At 42.1% G+C, this 23226-nt stretch overlaps 1 protein-coding gene across 6 annotated transcripts in view; it reads left to right on the forward strand.

Annotated features, from left to right (window-relative positions):
• syt1a (synaptotagmin Ia) overlaps nucleotides 1-23226 on the forward strand; it is a 195596-nt gene that overhangs the window by 167322 nt on the left and 5048 nt on the right. For 4 of the 6 annotated variants that reach the window (XM_083529050.1, XM_083529049.1, XM_083529051.1 and 1 more), the window contains 5 exons: nucleotides 2439-2611; nucleotides 9464-9589; nucleotides 14247-14414; nucleotides 16966-17133; nucleotides 19358-19475. In XM_083529050.1, coding sequence (XP_083385176.1) covers nucleotides 2439-2611; nucleotides 9464-9589; nucleotides 14247-14414; nucleotides 16966-17133; nucleotides 19358-19475 — 753 coding nt within the window. The remainder of the gene's footprint in view (nucleotides 1-2438; nucleotides 2612-9463; nucleotides 9590-14246; nucleotides 14415-16965; nucleotides 17134-19357; nucleotides 19476-23226) is intronic. The other 2 variants (XM_083529053.1, XM_083529052.1) reach the window with 1 other exon arrangement.

The following is a 23226-nucleotide window of genomic DNA, read 5'->3' on the forward strand; positions in this document are numbered from 1 at the left end:
TATAAACATATCCTGACGGTGTAGACTCGTTTAGACCCATATAATCACCTGGTTTAATCCAGGTCTCAGTGAGACAGAGTGCTGAGAGATTATTCTCTATGATCATCTCATTTACAATCAGTGCTTTGGGTGCAAGTGATCTAATGTTTAAAAGACCGAACTTTAGAACTTTGTTGTGTTTGTTTATCTGGCATTTTTCAGTTTTAACTGCAATAAGATTATTTCTGGATCTTGTGTATGTAATTCTTGGTTGCCAGTTGCCAGAAGCCAGTGAGGGAACGATGAGTTATAGCTGCTATAAGCGACAACCAGAACAATCCATGAAGTGTTCATTCCTTTAAAGTGGGTGTGTTTGAGTTCATATGAAGCTCATATGTTCATTCTACAAACAATCATCCTTCACTACTTCCATAAAAGAATGAATAGAAAATGTGGCAGGTTGTTTGGAGGAGTGTGTTCTATCCATCCTCATGAGAAGAAGACCCCTAGATCTTTAGGTGCATGGTGTTTCGAAAGTAGAAGGTGTAATTACTGTAACATTTCTGTGAAAGATTTTTCTTCCACAAAAAAAAGAAATCGTGCCGCATGCGGAGGCGTGTCTCGAGCGTCTGTAGCGAGTTTGGAGAACATAAAGAACACGGCTTCTTTTAGCTCAAAAGTGTCTCCTGCGTTTGGCAGGAGGCTGTTAGTCCTGTCTCCATGCAGAGGAGGACAGCGGCGTGTCTTCGCCTGTCAGAGCAAGCTAAAGCTGTAAGCTGTATTTAGTCAAAGACGGACCCTGAATAGTGTTTACTTCCTGTCTGGAGTCGATGGTTCTATTGTTAGAGGCTGATGAGGGGTGTGGAAAAGCAGAACTTTCTCTCCACTCTCCTGTGTAGGCTTTACTTTATTCTCGTTTGAATGACATTTCTGGAAATTTTCCTACCTCAAGAGGAAAGACTCATTTAGGACAAACACCTCAGCGGCTGATTAAATAAACCCTCCACCGCCGGTGATTGGCACAACAGTGTCAGGATGCTGAAAAGGTTCCTCCTGGCCGAAGCAGACATTTGTTATTCTTGCTAAATTGGCCGAGGGCACTCGCTCGAGTGTTTAAACGTCTCTGTTCGTGTCGAGATCATTAAGCGGCTCCTGTCTAGACGGCAACATCTTCTCTTTTTATTGATCAAAGTGCTGTTAGCAGCAGACCGAACACCGCTTCCTCTCTGACTCAGAAGCGATGCAGCACCACAAAGCGCAAAATAACGCAGCTCAGGAAAATTGCTTTTAAAGAAAATAATGCAGAGTGGGGTTTGGTGGACTGCTTACAAATTTATAATGGCAGCTATCTTGGTTCAAATGCAGAGCGCTTAATGCTGAAACCATCCAAACCAAGCCGATGAAACGAGGATAAAAAGAAGCCCAAGAATGAACCAACATAAATCACTTTGGCTCTGGCTCCAATGCTAGTCGCTTAACGGAAACGCTCATCTTAATGGGCAATATGTTGTGTACAGCTACACACATTAGTCCCAGGCTAAACCTTACTCAGAAACAACTCCTCTGTTATGACCACCATTGTGGCCCAGGTTCCATTCGCTAGGCGCTACATTGCAGTGCTCAGGTTAGTAAACATTATCCTACAGCTACTGTCATTCCAACCAAAATTACATTTATGGACCCAGAAATATCTGGTGATCTTCTTTTTATTGGAGCCATTTTGGCTCACACTTACTATTTCTTACATCACATTTATTCAGATGTGTGATCTTTGACTTTTCTTTACTAAAATTAAACAATATCAGGTTCCACATGACTCTAGTAAAACATTAAAAAAGGAAAATATTTAGAAAGCCTGAGAATGTTAAATCATGCAAAGCAGAACTTTGAACTAAAGAACTGAAGACAACACTTTAGGTCCTGGTGACATCAGATGGTGAGAATCCTAATAAACTAGTGGTTCCTTTTTCCCTAGGAGCTTAGGAATTCGGAAACATGATCCTATGACCATAGGAAGAGAGTGCCCTAAAACCAGAGTGTACAATATGTTCTGATCATAGAGCCCTAAAAAACAAAGGAACCTGGGAATGGGATTCTGAAAACCTGTCCTGGGAACAACTATGAAGTCAGAGGAACTTGAATACTAAGAACCTTACATAGGAAACATAGGAAATTGCATAGGTCTTCTAACAGTCAGAACATCTAACCTTCACAACACAGAACCCTGGAAAAGTAGGAACTTAGGAACATGGTCCTGAGAACCTAGTGGGCTTGATGAACATTAAGCCCTGGGTACATGGGCACTTGGAGAAATGATCTTTTGGAAACATTGGAGCTTTGGGACAAAGTCACTGAAGAACAGAAGGCTGAAAACCGTATATTTGGAGATCAAGACATGTGGACTGAGAACACAGAAACTCAGATTTTATCCTGACACAGATTTTCTTTCCCCATTGCAGTGCCATCATGGGCCATTGTGGCCATTGCCTTCGTGGCCGTGGTCCTTGTTGTGTCCTGCTGCTTCTGCATCTGCAAAAAGTGGATATTCAAGAAGAAGAACAAGAAAAAGGGCAAGGACAAGGGCAAGAACGCCATCAACATGAAGGACGTGATGGACGGAACCAAGACGGAGGTAAACACACACACTCTCGCAGCGTCATGCATCCGGCTTTGCCTTGTTTTAATCATGCATGAGGACAAGTTCTTCTAGCGTTTTCTATCAATGACATGTATTTTAATGCTATTTGAAAGTGTTTAGATGAAATCTGCTCTCAAAAATGCACTGAGAAAAAAAATCCAATGTCTTAATGCTTGACTGCTGACTTTAATTACAGGATTGAAACCCTGGCATGGTAAATGGCACAAAAAGAGTAACAAGCCTGCTTTCTGTTAGCTAAACATATACATCTTTACGTTCTGTACCTTTCTGTTTGGGTTTTTTCTTTCTTTCTTTTTTATAGTGCTGCATATAATTATTGCTATACTATGAAGTGGGATCGACCCGGAGAAATGACAGTATCTAATTAGTGCTGGGGGAGTGAGAGCAATAACGAGGCTCGCCCCCTTTCTTAACAACGCACTCGCAAATTATAGCGTAAATTGTAACAGCGGCACTCTGACCTCGCTTTGCATACTAATTGACGTATAACACACTCTACGACACACTTTTAAATGAATAAATGACAACGTCGCCTTCATTTGCCGTGTAAGAAGTCGGGAGGCCTGGAATCACTTTAACTCAGATCCGGCAATTGAGGACACACACTTTAAAATTCACACACACATTGGCATTGATGGTAATTAATTAAACACGTCTTTGTCAAGAACATTAATTGAGTTCCAATACTGGTTTAAAGACATCCAAGGACTCTGGGAATATAGGAGCAGGAAGGATTCAGGACTTTGAGGATGTAGGGCATTTGGAAATATATAGGACCCTGAACCTTCAGAACTTTAAAGATGAGTTTAGTGTTTTAGCCATTGGGGAATATACGGCCCTAAAACGATTCAGGACTTTGAATATTTAGAACATTGGAATTAAAGGACCCTGTATATATTCAGGACTTTAAGGCCTTAGAGTTTTGGGAGGATTCAGGTCTTTAAGGATTTAAGTTCTTTTAATTATAGGATTGTTGAGGGATTCAGGACTGTGAAGATTTCGAGCATTGGGAATACAGGACCTTGTAAGGATTCATCTTTTTAAGGATAGGTTTTTTAGGGGAATGTAGGGTCCTGAAAGAATTCAGACTTTTAAGGATGTGGGAAGATAGAAAATGTATTTTGGGGTTTGAAATTTTGTTCCCTAGAAAGATTCAGGACTTTGTAGGGAGTTCGAGAACATAGGGCTCTGGAGCGATTCATGATTTTGAGGATTTATGGGGTTTTTAATAAACCCAGCCATTAGGGGGGCACAAGCCAGTGTACTCTTAGTGCCGGTCCCAAGCCCGGGTAAATGGGGAGGGTTGCGTTAGGAAGGGCATCCAGCGTAAAACATGTGCCAAATCAAATATGCGGATCACAAATGAGAATTTCATACCGGATCGGTCGAGGCCCGGGTTAACAACGACCGCCACAGGTATCGTTAGCCGACAGGGTACCGGTGGAAATTGGGCTACTGTTGGCCGAAGGAGGAGAAGGAGAGGAGGAAGGCGTCTACAGAGACGGCAGGAAAAGGAGCAGTGTAGGAGAGTAGAGGTTCGGGTTGGTACTTTAAATGTTGGTACTATGACGGGTAAAGGGAGAGAGATAGCTGATATGATGGAGAGGAGAAAGGTAGATGTGTTGTGTGTTCAGGAGACCAAGTGGAAAGGGAGTAAGGCCAGGAACATTGGAGGTGGGTTTAAACTGTTTTATCATGGTGTGGATGGGAAGAGAAATGGTGTAGGGGTGATTCTGAAGGAAGAGTACAGTAAGAGTGTAGTGGAGGTGAAGAGAGTTTCTGATAGGGTGATGATCGTGAAGGTGGAAGTTGAAGGGATGATGATAAATGTCATCAGTGCCTATGCTCCACAAGTTGGCTGTGAGATGGAGGAGAAGGAAAGATTCTGGAGTGAATTAGATGAAGTGGTAGATGGTGTACCTAGGAAAGAACGATTGGTGATTGGGGCAGACTTTAATGGGCATGTAGGTGAAGGGAACAGAGGTGATGAGGAGGTGATGGGTAGGTATGGTTTTAAGGAGAGGAATGTAGAAGGGCAGATGGTGGTAGATTTTGCTAAAAGGATGGAAATGGCAGTGGTGAACACGTATTTTAAGAAGAAGGAGGATCATAGGGTGACATATAAGAGTGGAGGAAGGTGCACACAGGTGGATTATCTTCTGTGTAGGAGATGCAACCTGAAGGAGATTGGAGACTGTAAGGTGTTGGCGGGGGACAGTGTAGCTAGACAGCATCGAATGGTGGTCTGTAGGATGGTTTTGGAGGCGAAGAAGAAGAGGAGGAAAGTAAGGTTTGAAAGAAGAATAAGATGGTGGAAACTGAAGGAGGAAGAGTGTAGTGTGAGGTTCAGGGAAGAGGTCAGACAGGGGCTTGGTGGTGGTGAAGAGGTGCCGGATGATTGGGCAACTACCGCAGGAGTGATGAGGGAGGCAGCTAGAAAAGTACTTGGTGTGACATCTGGAAATAGAAAGCAAGACAAGGAGACGTGGTGGTGGAATGAGGAAGTACAGGAGAGCATTAGGGGAAAGAGATTGGCAAAACAGAAGTGGGATCGACAGAGTGATGAGAAAAGTAGGCAGGAGTACAAGGAGATGCGGCAGCAGGTTAAAAGGGATGTGGCGAAAGCCAAGGAAAAGGCATATGAGGAACTGTATAAGAGGTTGGACACTAAGGAAGGAGAAAAGGATTTATACCGATTGGCCAAGCAGAGGGACCGAGCTGGGAAGGATGTACTGCAAGTTAGAGCAATAAAGGATGGAGAGGGAAATGTGTTGACTAGTGAGGAGAGTGTGTTGAGAAGATGGAGGGAGTATTTTGAGCAGCTGATGAATGAGGAAAATCAGAGAGAGAGAAGGTTGGAGGATGTGGAGTTGGTGAAGCAGGATGTAGATAGGATTAGTAAGGAGGAAGTGAGAGCAGCGATTAAGAGGATGAAGAATGGAAAGTCGGTTGGACCAGATGACATACCGGTAGAAGCGTGGAGATGTTTAGGAGAGATGGCAGTGGAGTTTTTAACCAGATTGTTTAACAGGATTCTGGAAGGGGAGAGGATGCCTGAGGAATGGAGAAGGAGTGTGCTGGTACCGATCTTTAAGCATAAGGGAGATGTGCAAACCTGCAGTAACTACAGGGGAATTAAGTTGATCAGTCACACCATGAAGTTATGGGAAAGAGTAGTGGAAGCCAGGCTGAGAGAAGAGGTGACCATCTGTGAGCAACAGTATGGTTTCATGCCGAGGAAGAGCACCACAGATGCCTTATTTGCTTTGAGGATGTTGATGGAGAAGTATAGAGAAGGACAGAAGGAGCTGCATTGTGTATTTGTGGATTTAGAGAAAGCGTACGACAGGGTGCCGAGAGAGGAGTTGTGGTATTGTATGAGGAAGTCAGGTGTGTCAGAGAAGTATTTGAGGGTGGTGCAGGACATGTATGAGGACAGTGTGACGGCAGTAAAGTGTGCAGTAGGTACGACAGACTGGTTCAGGGTGAAGGTTGGACTACATCAAGGATCGGCCCTGAGCCCTTTCCTGTTTGCAGTGGTGATGGACAGGTTGACGGACGAGGTCAGACAGGAGTCTCCCTGGACTATGATGTTTGCAGATGATATTGTGATTTGTGGTGAGAGTAGAGAGCAGGTTGAGAAGAGCCTGGAGAGGTGGAGATATGCGCTGGAGAGAAGGGGAATGAAAGTCAGTAGGAGTAAGACAGAGTACATGTGTGTGAATGAGAGGGAGGGCAGTGGAGTGATGCGGTTGCAGGGTGAAGAGGTGAAGAAGGTGGAGGAGTTCAGGTACCTGGGGTCAACAGTGCAAAGTAATGGAGAGTGTGTTAGGGAAGTAAAGAAAAGAGTGCAGGCAGGGTGGAGTGGGTGGAGAAGAGTGACAGGAGTGATTTGTGATAGAAGAGTATCTGCAAGAATGAAAGGGAAAGTTTATAGGACTGTGGTGAGACCTGCGATGTTGTATGGATTAGAGACAGTGGCATTGAGTAAAAGACAGGAGGTGGAGCTGGAGGTAGCAGAGCTGAAGATGTTGAGGTTTTCGTTGGGAGTGACGAGGATGGACAAGATTAGAAATGAGTTTATTAGAGGGACAGCACATGTAGGATGTTGTGGTGACAAGGTGAGGGAGGCGAGATTGAGATGGTTTGGACATGTGCAGAGAAGGGACATGAATTATATTGGTAGAAAAATGCTGAAGATGGAGCCACCAGGTAGGAGGAAAAGAGGAAGGCCAAGGAGGAGGTTCATGGATGTGGTGAGGGAAGACATGCAGGTAGTTGGTGTAAAAGAGGCAGATATAGAGGACAGGGTGGTATGGAGACGGATGATCCGCTGTGGCGACCCCTAATGGGAGCAGCCGAAAGAAAAAGAAGAAGAATGGGGTTTTTAATAATTTTAGGATCGTTGAAGAATTTAGAACTTTGAAGATTTAGGGCACTGGAATTACAGGACCCTGTAAAGATTCTGGATTTTAAGGATATTAGTTTTTTGGGGGGAAATTCTGTTCATTGGAATGATTGGGGACTTTGAGGATGATTTTTTTGGGGGAATATAGGGTCCTAAAAGGATTCAGGACTTTAAAGATGCAGGATGTCGAGAATATACGACTCTGAATTTGTAAAGTTTCGGCTTAATAAATGTAAGATTATGTAAATTTAGGACTTTGGCTATTTTAGCCAAGAGGAAGTAAACAAGGTTGAAGATATTATTGAAACCAAAACCCACAATAAATTAGAGATACACTTTTCACATTGACATCATGAGCGATAATCGTTGTGACTGTAATGCGTGTTAGAGTAAGAGCTTGGTCATTTCTCCTGGAGTTCCCATACACATGTGTTTTGCCCTGTGTGTTTGTGCGGTGTGTTTTAATTTGTGTTTCTTCCTTCTATGTCCTTCCTTATCTGTGTTTTGATGACTATTCGGGATTGGCACTGGCGGTAGGTTCCTAATTGCTGTTGGATCTTCTTTAGCCTGCTGCGATGATATTGTTTAGCCTCTTGAATTAAAGCCTTAGTGAGAAATGTGTAATTCTGCATTAACGTCTATCTGCACTATATATGTGTGTAACCCTGAGTACGCACATATATACCTATAAATATATACACATGAATGAATCTAAAGCACTTGGGTTACGCTTGGACGAGGCTGAACCACATTGATTTCTGATTGAGGGTTTTTTGGGGGGGTTCTGAATGTTGTTGGAGCTGTTTGGATGTAGGTTTTGTAGTCGCAGCCCTTCATTTCATCCACTTGAACTTTCGACTCTGACAATTCGTCCAGCGGGAAAATACCACTCGACTCATTAGCCGTACAAATTATGTAGAAAGCTTTTTCACAATGACCGGCCTGATCTTTAAATTCTCCAGACACTCTTTTTTTTAAATCGCACTTCTTTCTCGAGGCTTTGAAAAGGTCAAGGGAAAGATCACAGAAGATAGCAGATGATCAGGCAAAATCTTTCATAGCGTTTCATCAAGTAACTGCGTTATTATGCGTAAGGAACGTAGTAACCTTTTAGCAGACTTCCATTTGTTTGGCAGATGCTTTTATCCAAACGGACCTGAGACTGAGGACAAAACCAAGAAAATGTTCAAACTGGTCAAATGTAGTCTCAGACTTTGAACCAAACATGTTCTATTTTTAATCTTTATAATGGAACTATGAGGCCCAAAGTCTGCAATGGTTCTTCTATTTAAAAAGGTCCTTACACAAAAGCAGGAAGTAAAGCTCACCATGTTTCTTCTGGAACTGGAAAGTTCCTGAGCTTTAGTTCTTCATCACCCTCAACACTGGCTCTGGTTGGTTCAAAGACCTGGGATTTGAAACATCTGGTTAAGATCAGAGAACTTTCTTCTTTGTCGTTCTAACGCGCTAAAATCTATGATTGGATACTTGTTTTTCTTATTTGTTTTCTATGTCAGAGGGGAGCTAATGAAGATTTTCCTTGTCTTGTCAAACAAATGAACAGGAAATCAATTTGTGAGTAACTTCACTGCAAACCTGCAGAACAATAATGTGAACTGGGTAATAATTGCAGCTCGGACATCCAGCATGAAGTCCTGAAGGAAAATCTTAATTAGCTGTTAAGGTCAAACTGAAAGAACAGAAATCAATTTGGTTCAGTCTTTTGCTCTCACAAAATATGAACCTGACAGCTGATAGGACGGCCCCATGTTCGTTACCAGCCCTTTTCTCATTTTTTTAATCTTTATTCTTTTTTTACCACGATTTGCTAGCATGATGCGAAGGGGTCAGGGGTCAGGGGTCAGTAAGAAACCTGTTGTGGGGAATGAGAATGCCATGCATGCTTTACTGACATGTCTAGCGTAAGATAGAGGTCTTTTCTACACTGAATGAGAGTTTGAGCACGTTTTCAGCTTTCGCACTTCAGACTAGCCAGAAAGGAACGATCGCACTCTTACACCACACACCACATCCCTTCTTCTGAGTTTTATCCCCCATGCCTGAAACATTCACCAAAACGATTCTGATCTGCTTCTAGAAGCTTGAATTCCCAAAATGCCTGCTCCCCCATTACACTCATTCTTTTTGCTAATCATTTGACGATTGGTTTGATCTTCTCTATATCTGGGCTGCGCTAATAGAGTCACCCAAAAAAAAAGCAATGCTTCTGGGGGATGGGATGGGGGTCCACGGTTTGGGGTTGAACTCCATCACCCAGCATGTTGTGGTGTTGATTACTGTGGTGTTTTAAGTGCTCGATCCCTTTAAAAGAGGTTTATACAGGAGACCATGGCTTGGCGACTCAGCTTCAGGAAATGGGGTCAAGCGGACTGACTCTTGGTGGATGTCTCCTTCAGGCTCTGAAGGACGAAGACGAAGTGGAGACCGGACTCTCGGAGGGTGAGAAGGAAGCCGAGCCTAAGGAGCAAGAAAAACTGGGCAAATTACAATACTCACTGGATTACAATTTCACCGAGAACACGGTAAGAGTCCTTCAGGGTTGCGTTTTACTGTGTTTGTGAAGGAGTGGTGTTATATTCTCACTTGTGATCATGAAGAAACTAGAAGCTCCCCTTGCATGAGTACTGTTCACAAAGATCACTCAAACAGAAGATCTCCTGAAGAACATTAGGACTGTGGAGCATCTAACACACACACAGAACAAACCACCTACAGTACAGTCTCCATCAGTGCAGTCTGACTTTCTGAAATACAAATTTTGCATTTAGCAAAAAATGGATGGATGGATGGATGGATGGATGGATGGATGGATGGATGGATGGATGGATGGCAGACAGATGGAAGGATGAGTTATAGATGTATATATATTGATTAGATTGACAGAATAGGGAATAAGACACTCGTACTTCACTGTGAAACATTCAAACCATATAAATATTCGAGTATGAAACAGGAAATGAAAGGATGAATCCTCCTGCACTCGTGTGCTTCATCCCAGTCTCATTAATCTCATCATCTTCAGGTCCCAGATCAGAAACATTCATCCTGAGATTTCCAGATGATTTTACAAACAGTGAAAAAACTTTTTAAATCAAATTATGATCCAAATAAAATCATTTCTGGATCAGATCCATTTTTACTGAAATCCTGCTTCAGTCTGAACCTCACAGCACTCAGTCCTGATTTACTCAGAGCTCCAGCATCAGCATGACTCAGATTCATCTCACATACACACACACACACACACACACACACACGCGCATACACACACACACACACACACACACACACACACACACACACACACACACACACACACACACACACACATGCACACGTACACAATGATTTCCATTTTTCAGCCTGCAACTAGAACCAATAATAAAAAAAATGGAGTAGATGAAAGAGGATGGAGGAATGAGGTAGATGATTGAGGAGGATGGAGTGATGGGGTAGATGATTTAAGAGGATGGAGGGATGGGGTAGATGATTGAGGAGGATTGAGGAATGGGGTAGATGATTGAGGAGGATGGAGGGATGGGGTAGATGATTGAGGAGGATGGAGGAATGGGGTAGATGATTGAGGAGGATGGAGGGATGGGGTAGATGATTGTGGATGGAGGAATGGGGTAGATGATTGAGGATGATGGAGGAATGGGGTAGATGATTGAGGAGGATGGAGGGATGTGGTAGATGATTGAGGAGGATGGATGGATGTGGTAGATGATTGTGGATGGAGGAATGGGGTAGATGATTGAGGATTATGGAGGAATGGGGTAGATGATTGAGGAGGATGGAGGGATGTGGTAGATGATTGAGGAGGATGGATGGATGGGTAGATGATTGAGGAGGGTGGAGGGATGTGGTAGATGATTGTGGATGGAGGAATGGGGTAGATGATTGAGGAGGATGGATGGATGGGTAGATGATTGAGGAGGGTGGAGGGATGTGGTAGATGATGAAGAAGGATGGACGGATGTGGTAGATGTTTGAGGAGGATGAACGGATAAAGTGTGATTAATTCTCCTGCTCGTGTCAGAGGAACATCTCAGGAACGAGCATCTCTACAGGTCACAGTGCAGCACAGACGAGAAATAAATGGTTTCCAGCGTGAGAAATGTCTCAGTGTTTGTGTTTACAGACGACAGTCTCCGACATTCTGTGGACAAATTGAGCGTTGCTCTCCTGCTGAGGAAGAGAAATCCACTCGTCTTCTCTCCCTCTCTCCCTCTCTCCCTCTCTCTTTCTCCCACTCTCTCCCTCTCCCTCCCTCTCCCACTCTCTTTTTCCCACTCTCTCCCTCCCTCTCCCACTCTCTCCCTCTCTCTTTCTCCCACTCTCTCCACCCCCCCTCCCCCACTCTCTCTCTCTCTCTCTCTCTGAGTGTGTGCTACTTTTTCTGCCTGCAGAGTCAGAGCTGAGCATTATGGGTAAAAATCTCATTATCTGAATCTCTTACACACAAAGCTGAAAACTTGAATGTCAGGACAGATGTGGGGGAACTCTGATAGAACGAATAAAGGGATGAATAGATAGATAAATGAGTGTCTGCACAGCAAGATGTATAAAACAACAAGTGAAAGAATGGATAGATGGATGGATGGATGGATGGATGGATGGATGGATGGATGGAAAGGATTAATTGGTGAATGGATGGATGGTTGGGTGAATGGATGAAAAGGATGAATGGGTGACTGAGTGGGTGGGTGGATGGATGGATGGATGGATGGATGGATAGATTAATGGATGGATGGATGGATGGATGGATGGATGGATGGATGGATGGATGGATGGAAATGGTGAGATCAATGTAAATAAAGAATGAAGAGCATGAGCAATTTCTTTGTTGAAGCACTACACAGCTGCCTCCACCAGAGGGAGCTTTCAGTGTAATCACAGCATACATCAATCTCCTTCAGCAGGACTAATCACCACTCATCTCACCGGCACTAATTACTCACTTCATAACATATTCAACAAACACACACACACACACACACACACACACACACACACACACACACACTTCCCCGTCAATGATCTTATGAGGAGAACCTTCTATTTATTTCTGTCAGAAGAATGAAACGTTCCTGATGGCTTTAGATGTTAGAACCTGACCATGAGTGGTTTATACTGAAGATCCTCATCATTCTCTTTACTCAACACACAGAGAGAGAGAGTGAGGGAGAGAGAGACATATGGGTGGTCCACGGTCCCTCTCTGTAGTTGTGACCAATGTCTAGTAGTGTTTGTCAGCTGTATGAGACATGTGCAAGTCTGTTCTGAGTGAGCCAACTTGCAGTTAGTGGAGAAATTACTACTGAATCACGAAATCTGCAGAGACGCTGTAACAGTAAAACAGAGACAGACAGACAGTGAGACAGAGACAGACAGACAGTAAAACAGAGACAGTGACAGACAGACAGACAGACAGACAGACAGACAGACAGACAGACAGACAGACAGACAGACAGACAGACAGACAGTGAAAGAGACAGAAGGACAGTGAAACAGGGAAAGACAGGCAGTGAGAGAGTGAAACAAAGACAGTAACAGACAGACAGACAGACAGACAGACAGACAGACAGACAGACAGACAGACAGTGAAACAGAGACAATAACAGACAGACAGACAGACAGACAGACAGACAGACAGTGAAACAGAGATAATAAAAGACAGACAGACAGACAGTGAGACAGTGAAACACAGACAGACAGACAGACAGACAGACAGACAGACAGACAGACAGACAGACAGACAGACAGTAAAACAGAGACAATAACAGACCGACAGAAAGACACTGGAGCAGACAGACAGACAGACAGTAAAGCAGACAGACAGACAGCGAGACAGTAAAACACAGACAGACAGGCAGACAGACAGACAGACAGGCAGGCAGGCAGGCAGTGAAACAGAGGCAGTGACAGACAGACAGACAGACAGACAGACAGTGAAACAGAGACAGACAGACAGACAGACAGACAGACAGACAGACAGACAGACAGACAGACAGACAGACAGACGTGTGAGGGACAGGTTGATCTGATTTTGCAGTCTGATATTACTCCTGTAATAAGGGTGAATGTGATCCTGAGCTCCGCTGTGGTTTTTCAGCTTCTCGAGTTTAGAAATTACATTCTTCTTCACTGTACATTTTTCTTCTGAGACACAGAACAACAGGAGAACCTTCAGTCTCAACATAGGACACACACACACACACACACACACACACAGAAGCGCACACACACACACTGCTGGACAATATCTTATATCAATTTATATAGACTTTAGCAGTGATGGCTGTAGCGCTGCCATGGCAACCAGAAACTAATCTGCATTAAATATTTACAGTCACTAAGCAACGACTCTGACGTGACGATGAAGTGGAGCATCGAACGTCTCATTACTAAAGATTTCACGTAAAACAGAATTGCAGTCGAGTGAAACCGCAGGATGAAAACCTTCTGCAGCCACACAAATTACATGAAATTATTTTTAAATAGAATTTATAAACAATTAAATGATTACATGGTTATTATAAAAATGTTTTAAAGACAAAAATGTTATAAAAATCAGATTATTTGAAAAAAGTAATAAAATGATCAGAAGTATTAAAAATATCTTATAATAGTGAAGTTTTTTGTCATTTATGGACTAAAATTCAGTCTGATTTGTCAAAAGGGTTTTGATTATTATTATTATTATTATTATTATTGTTGTTGTTATTAATATATATATATGAATATGTATTGATTTTAAATGATTAAATATTATTAATTAAAGAAATCATGGTATTAATGTGTAATAATAGCAGAATAAAAGGGAAAATGAAGTAATATTATATTATTTGTCTTCATTCTAAAAGTCTTCATTAAAAATAAAACCTAAATATCTTTTAAAAAACTTTTAAAGCAAATTGAACTTTTTGTGATTCATTTTGAAGTGTAAATATAAATGTAATGTAACACCTGCCTGAAGCCGTCTCTCTGAAGGTCCTCCTGCTGAAGCTGATTATTATTCAGTGTTGGGTTTAGATGATCTGCTGGAGAGCAGGAGGTCCTCAGCTATGAAAGAATCCTCCAAAACTTCTCCAGAATTGTATTCAGAGATCCTGATGGCCATTTGTGTGTTATAAAGTAACAGAGTTCTGGTTTCTAAGTGACTTTTCTGATCTTCAGCTCATAGTCGGGATCATCCAGGCTGCAGAGCTTCCTGCCATGGACATGGGTGGGACTTCTGACCCCTACGTGAAGGTTTACCTCCTACCTGATAAGAAGAAGAAGTTTGAGACCAAAGTGCACAGGAAGACCCTAAACCCCACTTTTAACGAGCAGTTCACCTTCAAGGTAAGATCTCACGATTGTGTTCATGTCTGGATTAATGAGCAGGAATTTGAGGTGGAGTTTGTGCTCCTGGGAGGAAGTGTGTCCTGAAAAACAACAAAACCCATCACATACATTCTAATGGTTTCCACTACAAATTTAATTACAAACCATCATCTGTTCATCATCTGAAACAATCATCACCACCATCAGTGCTCCAGAGGTCCTTAATGGTATAATGGGTCATTTCCCATTATACTCATTATAACCAGTACAATTCCCATTATGACCAAATCTATTTCCATTAAAACCAATAGTTTCTATTTTAATCATTAAAATCAATGCCATTTTATACATATTCTGTAAACCAGGTTAAACCCCAGTAGGTAAATGTGTCCTGATTGACACGTGAGTGTGGATGATATTATACTTGAGCAATTTGAAGCCCCACCCCCTTTGCCCTCTCTTACATTACTTAATAAACATTTAGACTTCCCTCGCTGTGCTAACGGCTGATACGATGATAACGAAGCATTATTGAGGAAAAGCTCTTCAAGAAAGCCCTGATTCTAAACATGCTAACGGAGATGCGTGGATAATTAGCTCCTCCTCCATAGTAACCATGGTAACAAGAGTCCGTTATGTAGTTCTATTAAAGTTCTATGCAGTTCTATTAAATAAAGCTGATTCTTTCCACCTGACCAGCTCTATCTCACACACACACACACACACACACACACACACACACACACACACACACACACACACACACACACTAAACTATTCTATCCTTCAAGTAGAAAAGGCCAGTGAGTGAGTGACAAATTTTACAATATGATTAGTGTGTAATGTCATAGAGCAGGTAGTTTCCTTTTCCGCACACACACACACACACACACACACACACACACACACACACACACACACACACACAAAACTGACGTGTTGACCTGGAAATGAGCACTCCTCACTTTTCTATGAATACTGATGTGGGAATGAGATGATTTAACATTGATTGCGTTCTCCGATGAGCCATGGCTCACACACACACACACACACACACACACACACACACACACACACACACACACACACACACACACAGTGTGACTTTATGGTCATTTTCTCCGACTCTGAAATGCAATCATGTTGGTGAGTGTACCTGCTGCGACCCTGATTGCACCACGCCGCACGCTGAAAAGGAAAAAACATCCAAGTTCCCACGCCGTCTCGTCTCGTCTCGTCTCGTCTCGTCTCGTCTCGTCCTCGCCGTTTCTCACTCCTAGTCTTTCTTCTGAGTTCTGCATGAAATAAACTCTGTACGTAGTGAACACGGTCGTGTTCAGAGTTTGCTGCACTAATGAGCTGCGTGTTTATTTTTATCAGTTCATGTTGTGTTTATTTGTTTTTAATTTTAAAAAAATTATGATTAAATAATTATATTTAAAAAATATTTTTTTTTGCTCGAAATGTCGAATCTGTGAAATCTGCCTCATTTCTACTTTCTGGTCATTTTACTCTGTGACTTTGAGTTCTTTGGGTTTTCTGGGACTCCTGAACAACCCTGATGTAAAAGAACTGCTCAACCAACAGCTCCTCATCCATCAGTGGCTTCATATCAAAGTTCATATCGAACACTACATGCAACACAAAAGGGACCGAAAATGGGAGTTTCTAATGCACTGCCCTTCCCTGCCCTGCCTCACCTTCCCCTGCCTCACCCTGCCATGCCTCTGCCCCATCCCACCTTACCATGCCCTGCCCTGCCCTGCTTTGCCCCACCCTGCTCTGCGCCCCCCCCCCCCACACACACACACACACACACACACACACACACACACACAGTGATTCAAAATAAATATTATACAATTATTAAATAAATTAATATTTAATTGATTAAACCAGTACTGTCTGTGTGTGTGTGTGTGTGTGTGTGTGTGTGTGTGTGTGTGTGTGTGTGTGTGTGTGTGTGAGTGTGTGAGTTAGCTAATCCTGTTAAATATCCGCTACCTTAATAATTATTTTAGTGTATTGAATGAACTGGAATTTGATCACTAGTGATTTCTCCTTTACTATAAACTCAATAAACACCTCATAGTAACACACTATACAGCCAAAAATTTGTGGACACCTGAACATAAGATTGATATGTGCTTTTGGAACATCTCATTCTACAATAAATCTCCATGTTACTGTTATAATGAGCTCCACTCTTCTGGGAAGATGTTCCACTAGATTGTGTGAAGATTCATTCAGCTACAAGGGAGTTAGTAAAGTCAGGTCCTGATGGAGGTGAGAAGGTGAGGAGGTTCCTAGGGTGCAGTCAGCGTTTACATTCATCATGTTCAGTAGGGTTGAAGCTCTATAGCAAGAGATCTTCCACCAAATCCAACCCATGGAAAGCAGATCTTCATGGAGCTGGCTTTGTGCACAGTGGCATTGTCATGTTGGAAAAGGTTTGGGGTCTCCAAGTTCAGCCAGGTGTCAAAAATCTATACTTTTGGCCATATAGTGTTTTATATATATATATATACTGTATATGAATATATGAATATTTGCATTGCTGTTCCATCAGGTTCCTTACACGGAGCTGGGAGGAAAGACGCTGATTATGACGGTGTACGATTTCGACCGTTTCTCCAAACACGACGCAATCGGAGACGTCAAAGTGCCCATGAACAAGGTGGACTTCAGTCATGTGACCGAGGAGTGGCGAGATCTCCAGAGCGCAGAGAAAGAGGAAGTAAGAAAAACTATTTTATTTTATTTCAATAAACACCAAAATTCACCATCACACACCAACATTCACCATCACACACCATCATTCACCGTCACACACCAACATTCACCATCACACACACCAACATTCACACCAACATTCACCATCACACACCAACATTTACCATCACACACCAACATTCACCATCACACACCATCATTCACCGTCACACACCAACATTCACCATCACACACACCAACATTCACCATCACACACACCAACATTCACCATCACACACTAACTTCTACGAACTCCAACAAATGCAAATGTTTTCCAAAATGTATTCCAATACCTACAAATACCATGAAATGTTGCCCTTTAACCTGATAGAAATGTGATAAAGACGAGTAAAACACTGCTGTTATTGATGGAGAATGTTCTGGACTTCAGTGCAGAGGTTGATGTTTAAATATTACCAAGTTCTGATCATCACATTAAAAAAAACACATGACAACCCCACACAACACCACAACACTATACCATCACAGCAAAACAAAACACCACATCATACCATAACACACAACAACACCACAACAGTATATCACACCAAAACACCACAACACCACACTGTATAACACCAAAACACTACAACACCACACTATATTACACTAAAACACCACAACACCACACTGTATAACACCAAAACACAACACCACATCACCACAACACAACACCAAAATGTTTTATTACAACACCACACCATAAAACTATATCATCACACCAAACTGCAACTCCACAACACCACAATACACCACATCATTTCAAAACACCATACCACATCAGACCACAAAACAATACTATATCATCACAATGCAACACTATATCAACACACTATTCCACAACACCACAAAGAGACAATAAAAGTGTTTTTTTTCTTTAACCCTTTCTGAAGTGAGGTTTGTGAAAGGTGGAGTAATTCATCTCCAGGAGAATGTCAGTTAATCAGTGAGCTGTGACACTCTGCCATTAACAACTGTGTGACTTTCCACACACAGGTTCAGGAGATTACATTTTTATGCTAAATGTCATGGTGTATAGTGTATAAGAGCTGGTTGTCAGGGGGACCTTGTTTCTGTGCGACAGTTTGGTTTGTAGAAAGGTCAATTATTCCTCAACCGATGGTGACGATGGAGGGGAAAAAGATGGAGATGAAAAGAGCAAGGTGTGGATTTTGACAAATCCTGAAGTGTTTAGATTAAATACAGACATCAAGAGGAAACAGATATCAAACCATCTGTAATGTGGTTTAAATATCTAATGATAGTTTCCTCGAGCACTCCTGCAGTGCACTGTACAGGAAAAGCCATCCCATAATATTCAAATCTCCATACACAGGATGTCTGGGTGGTGGTGCTGTTCACCTCCATGGCTAAATAGAAAGGGTTAGTAAAGAAATTCCTCATTCCTCACCTGTCAGAGGAACCAAAGAAGAACCACAAATAAACGAGAAACACCAAGTGTAAGATCTGGAGTAAAGTGAGTTTGGACAAAATTCCAAATGAAGTACATAGCAAATTTAATTTAATATAAATGTATATTAAACTCTCCAAGAACAATCCAAGACTTCAGCAATCCAACACCCCAACACTCCAACATACCAATACTCCAACTATCCAACACCCCAGCAATCCAACACTTCAACACTCCAACACTCCAACACACTTAAACCCCAACACCACAGCAATCCAACAATAAAAAAATTCATGTAAATATAATTCAATAAGAAAACATAATCGGACCTAAAACACACACTTGAGGATCTCCATCTCTGCATTTAACACACCTAAGAATCCTGTGGTTGGTGAAGTTCTGAAGATGAAGTAATGTTATAATGGAACAACTGAGCATTTAGATGATCTTAAGAATCTCCTCTAAAACGTCAATTCCTCCATTTCTGGTAGATGAACTACTGCTGATTTTGCTGATTGATTGCCAAGACGAGTCTTACAGCCTTCGTGGAAACATTTAAAGCTTAATGAACTGAGAAATAGTGAAAGTCGTAGATTTGCACTTCAGTGAGATTTGTTTTCCAAAGAGCTGCATAAAAACCACCTGCTGAAGAAAAAAAAGAGAAAGTTATAAATAAAACTGGAGAATAAAATCAGCTGAACTGTTTCAGCTTTTGTGGAGGACCAGCTGAACATCATGCACTGATCTTTTCTTCTTTTCCCCCAATGCTCTTTTGCAGCAAGAGAAGCTGGGTGACATCTGTTTCTCTCTGCGCTACGTTCCCACTGCTGGCAAACTCACTGTCGTCGTCCTGGAGGCCAAAAACCTGAAGAAGATGGACGTCGGAGGTCTTTCAGGTGAGATCTCTGTCTTTCTGCAAATTTAAGCCCAGGATTATTGTAGATGAATCTCCAGTTCTTGGTTTTGTGTACTTTGTGTCAATCTTTTACTAAAGTCGTTACGAGGTGTAGAATCGATGGAGCAGTCGTGAGCATGCTAATAATTAGCCACTATTGTTGTTTTAGCTTGATATACACACATGACCCTACAAGTTACTTAATTAGAAAACAATGTAAGCATGTAATTAACTTCATTTTGTTATGTTGCAGTTTAATTCCAAAATTGATAAAATTATTTTTTTGCTTTGAAATTCTACAAAAAAACCCCATAATAACAATGTGAAAAAAGATTGTTTAAAATCTTTGCAAATTCATTAAAAATTAAAATGAAAAATATCACTTGTAAATCAGTATCACAGTTTTTTGCTCAATACTTTGTTGAAGCACTTCAGCACCAGTTGCAGCCTCAAGCCTTGGAGCAGTTTCTCACATTCTTCTGCAGAACCTCTTAAGCTCCATCAGGTTGGATATGGAGAGTCGGTGCACAGACATTTTCAGATCTCCAGAGATGTTCAATCAGGTTCAAGTCTGGATTCTGGCTGGACCACTGGAGGACATTCACAGAGTCGTATTGTAGCCACTCCTTTGTTATCTTGGATGTTTGTTGAGGGTCATTGTCCTGTTGGAAGATGAACCTTCACCCCAGTCTGAGGTCCAGAGCGGTCTGGAGCAGGTTTTCATCATGGACGTCTCTGTACATTGCTGCATTCATCTTTCCCTCGATCCTGACGAGTCTCCCAGTTCCTGCTGCTGAAAAACATCCCCACAGCATGATGCTGCCACCACCATGGTATTGGCCAGGTGATGAGCAGTGCCTGGTTTCCTCCAGACATGACGCTTAGCATTCAAGCCAGAGTTCAATCTTTGATTCTTATGGTCTGAGAGACCTTTAAACTCCAGGTGGGCCGTCATGTGCCTTTTACTAGGAGTGGCTTCTGTCTGGACCATCTACCATACAGGCCTGATTGGTGCAGTGCTGCAGAGATAGTTGTTCTTCTGGAAGAGAAATGCTGGTGCTCCTTCAGAGTGACCATTGGGTTCTTGGTCACCTCCCTGACTAAGGCTCTTCTTCCTCAGTTTGGCCGGGTGACTCCACTCTAGGAAGAGTCCTGGTGGTTCCAAACTTCTTTCATTTATGGATGATGGAGGCCACTGGGCTCATTGGGAGCTTCAGTGCTGCAGAAATGTTTCTGTCTTCTTCTCCAGATCTGTGCCTCGATATGATCCTGTCTCAGAGGTCTACAGACAATTCCTTAAACTTCATGGCTTGGTTTGTGTTCTGACATGAACTGTTAACTGTGGGACCTTCTACAGACAGGTGTGTGCCTTTCCAAATCATGTCCAATCAACTGAAGTAACCACAGGTGGACTCCAATCAAGTTGTAGAAACATCTCAAGGAGGATCAGTAGAAACAGGATGCACCTGAACTCAATTTTAAGTGTCATGGTGAAGACTGTGAAAACATATGTACATCTGATATTTTATTTATTTATTTATTTTTTAATTAATTAATTTACAAATATTTCAAACAAACTTCTTTCACATCGTCATTATGGGGTTTTGTTTATAGAATCTTTAGGAAAATAATGAATTTAAATCATTTCAGAATAAAACTTAAATAATAACGTGAAAAATAACTAATTAGATTTCAAATAACAATTTATCAATAATTCCCTATAAATTTATTCGTAATTAACAAACCAGAATTGATGGTGGGAGAAAAACACCCTGAGACTTCATGAGGAAGAAACCTGGAGAGGAACCAGACTCAAAAGGGATCCTGTTCATCCAGACTCTAATTCCCTCCACTCTTCCGGGAAGATGTTCCAATAGATAGGGTGTGATTGTGGACATTTGTGTTCATCAGCCACAAGGGTGTTAGTAAAGTCAGGTACTGATGTAGGTAAGAAGGTGAGGAGGTCTGGGGTGCAGTGTTCACATTCATCCCAAAGATGATCAGTAGGATTGGAGCTCTATAGCAGGAGATCTTCCTCTCCAAACCATGTAAAGCAGATCTTCATTGAGCTCACTTTGTTCATGCTGTAACACGTTTGGGTTTCCAAGTTCAAGTGAACGCGAAATTTTAATATAGTGCATCCAAAGACGTCCAATAAAACTGTGTGCCTTCAGCTTTGTGGTAACAGTTTGGAGAAGAACCACATGGTCAGGTGTCTGCAAACTCTTAGCAGTATAGTGTAGTTCCATCATTGTTACGGTTATCAGCTGCGACTGTTTATTTTAATTACAGTCTGAATTATCTTCATGATTGTTCATGTTAACCCTCCTCACAAACCATGTGTTGATGTGAAGAACATCCTCAGCTTCAGCATTTTTTCCCCCATTCATTTCCTGATGTCAATTTTACACACTTTTTCTTTCTCTTTTCTGGGAAAAGGCTTAGGAAAGCATCGTCATGTTTCTGTAAGGGAAAGCTGCTAGCTCTGCGCCTGTAGTCTGGTCTGATAAGCTAATCTGCTAGCGCAGCGCTGGGATACACAGCAGCAGGAGGTTTTAAAGGATTTGGATGGTAAATGCATCTCTCCAAGCTCACTGATTTAGGAGGACTTTTTGTCTGCGCTGATAAGCTAGCGCTGATGTGTCGCTAGCACGTCGTATCTGAGTGCTAGCTGAAGTGCTTTTAAGCGTTCATGCTAATTCAAACCTCTCAGCACAGGAAATGTCAAAATGGGGGGGGGGGGGGAATCCTTTCAGTTCACCCCAGACGACCGAACACGGGTTTAACAAGCGAGGTTCGTCTTCAAAGCCGAGAGAGATGGAGAGAAAGCTTTCTCCCTCCATTTTGTGGGGTTTTTTTTTTTTTTTTTGGTTCCAAAGCCTCCATGAAAATGGGATTGTAATGGTGCATGTGGATGTGTGGACGGTGCGTAATTGGGACAAAGGAGCAGTTTTCTTCCTCCAAAGGGAAAGTATGGCTTCAAATCACACGGGCTGGAACAATAGCCCTGCGCTGATCGCGGCTACGCTAATTAGCCGTGCAGTATCTTGGTGCTAGCTCGGCGTGGAGAGATAATATCTCCTCATCAGCCTGTAATGTATTTCATTTCTTTACTCGCAAAGTGTTTACACTGAGTAATCGCTCAGAGACTCGACACCACCACAACACTCACTCGCTTTCATACAATACACCTAATTAATGAGAAATAAAACTCTGGTGTGGATTTTATTGTATTCTAAAATTCATCTGGAGGGAATTTTACTCACATACTTTCATTTCAGTATAAATATAATGAGCTTTGGCCCAATTAGGCTTCAGATTTGATTTCAGCTTTTTTAAACCAGACTTTGGGGAGAAGAAAGCTCAGTGGTTAAGGAGCTTAAGGGTTCAAACCACAGCATCTCCAGGCTGTCACTCTTGGGGCCCCTGAGCAAGGCCCTTAACCCTCTGTGTCCCAGCTTCCTAACATCACTTGGATATGCAAAGAAAGTATTTTGCTGTAAAGTATGTGACAAGTAAAAATCTAATTTAGACACCACATTCAGAAGGTCTTCCACTGAGGAGATGTTTTCTCCTGCTTCACCCTGAACTCATGATCAGAAAGTTGTTTAAGAATGATGATGGCACCTGTACTGCCAGGAACTTTCACCTGTTTAATAAAGACATGTTTTTGTAGCTTTCTACAGAAATCCAATACTGTCTTTGAGTTCTGCAGCCGGTTCCTTTTACCTTACAGCTTATCTGCATGTCCA

The sequence above is a fragment of the Silurus aristotelis genome, assembly GCF_946808225.1.
Source record: "Silurus aristotelis genome assembly, chromosome: 24".
In the NCBI taxonomy this organism is placed as follows: Eukaryota; Metazoa; Chordata; class Actinopteri; order Siluriformes; family Siluridae; genus Silurus; species Silurus aristotelis.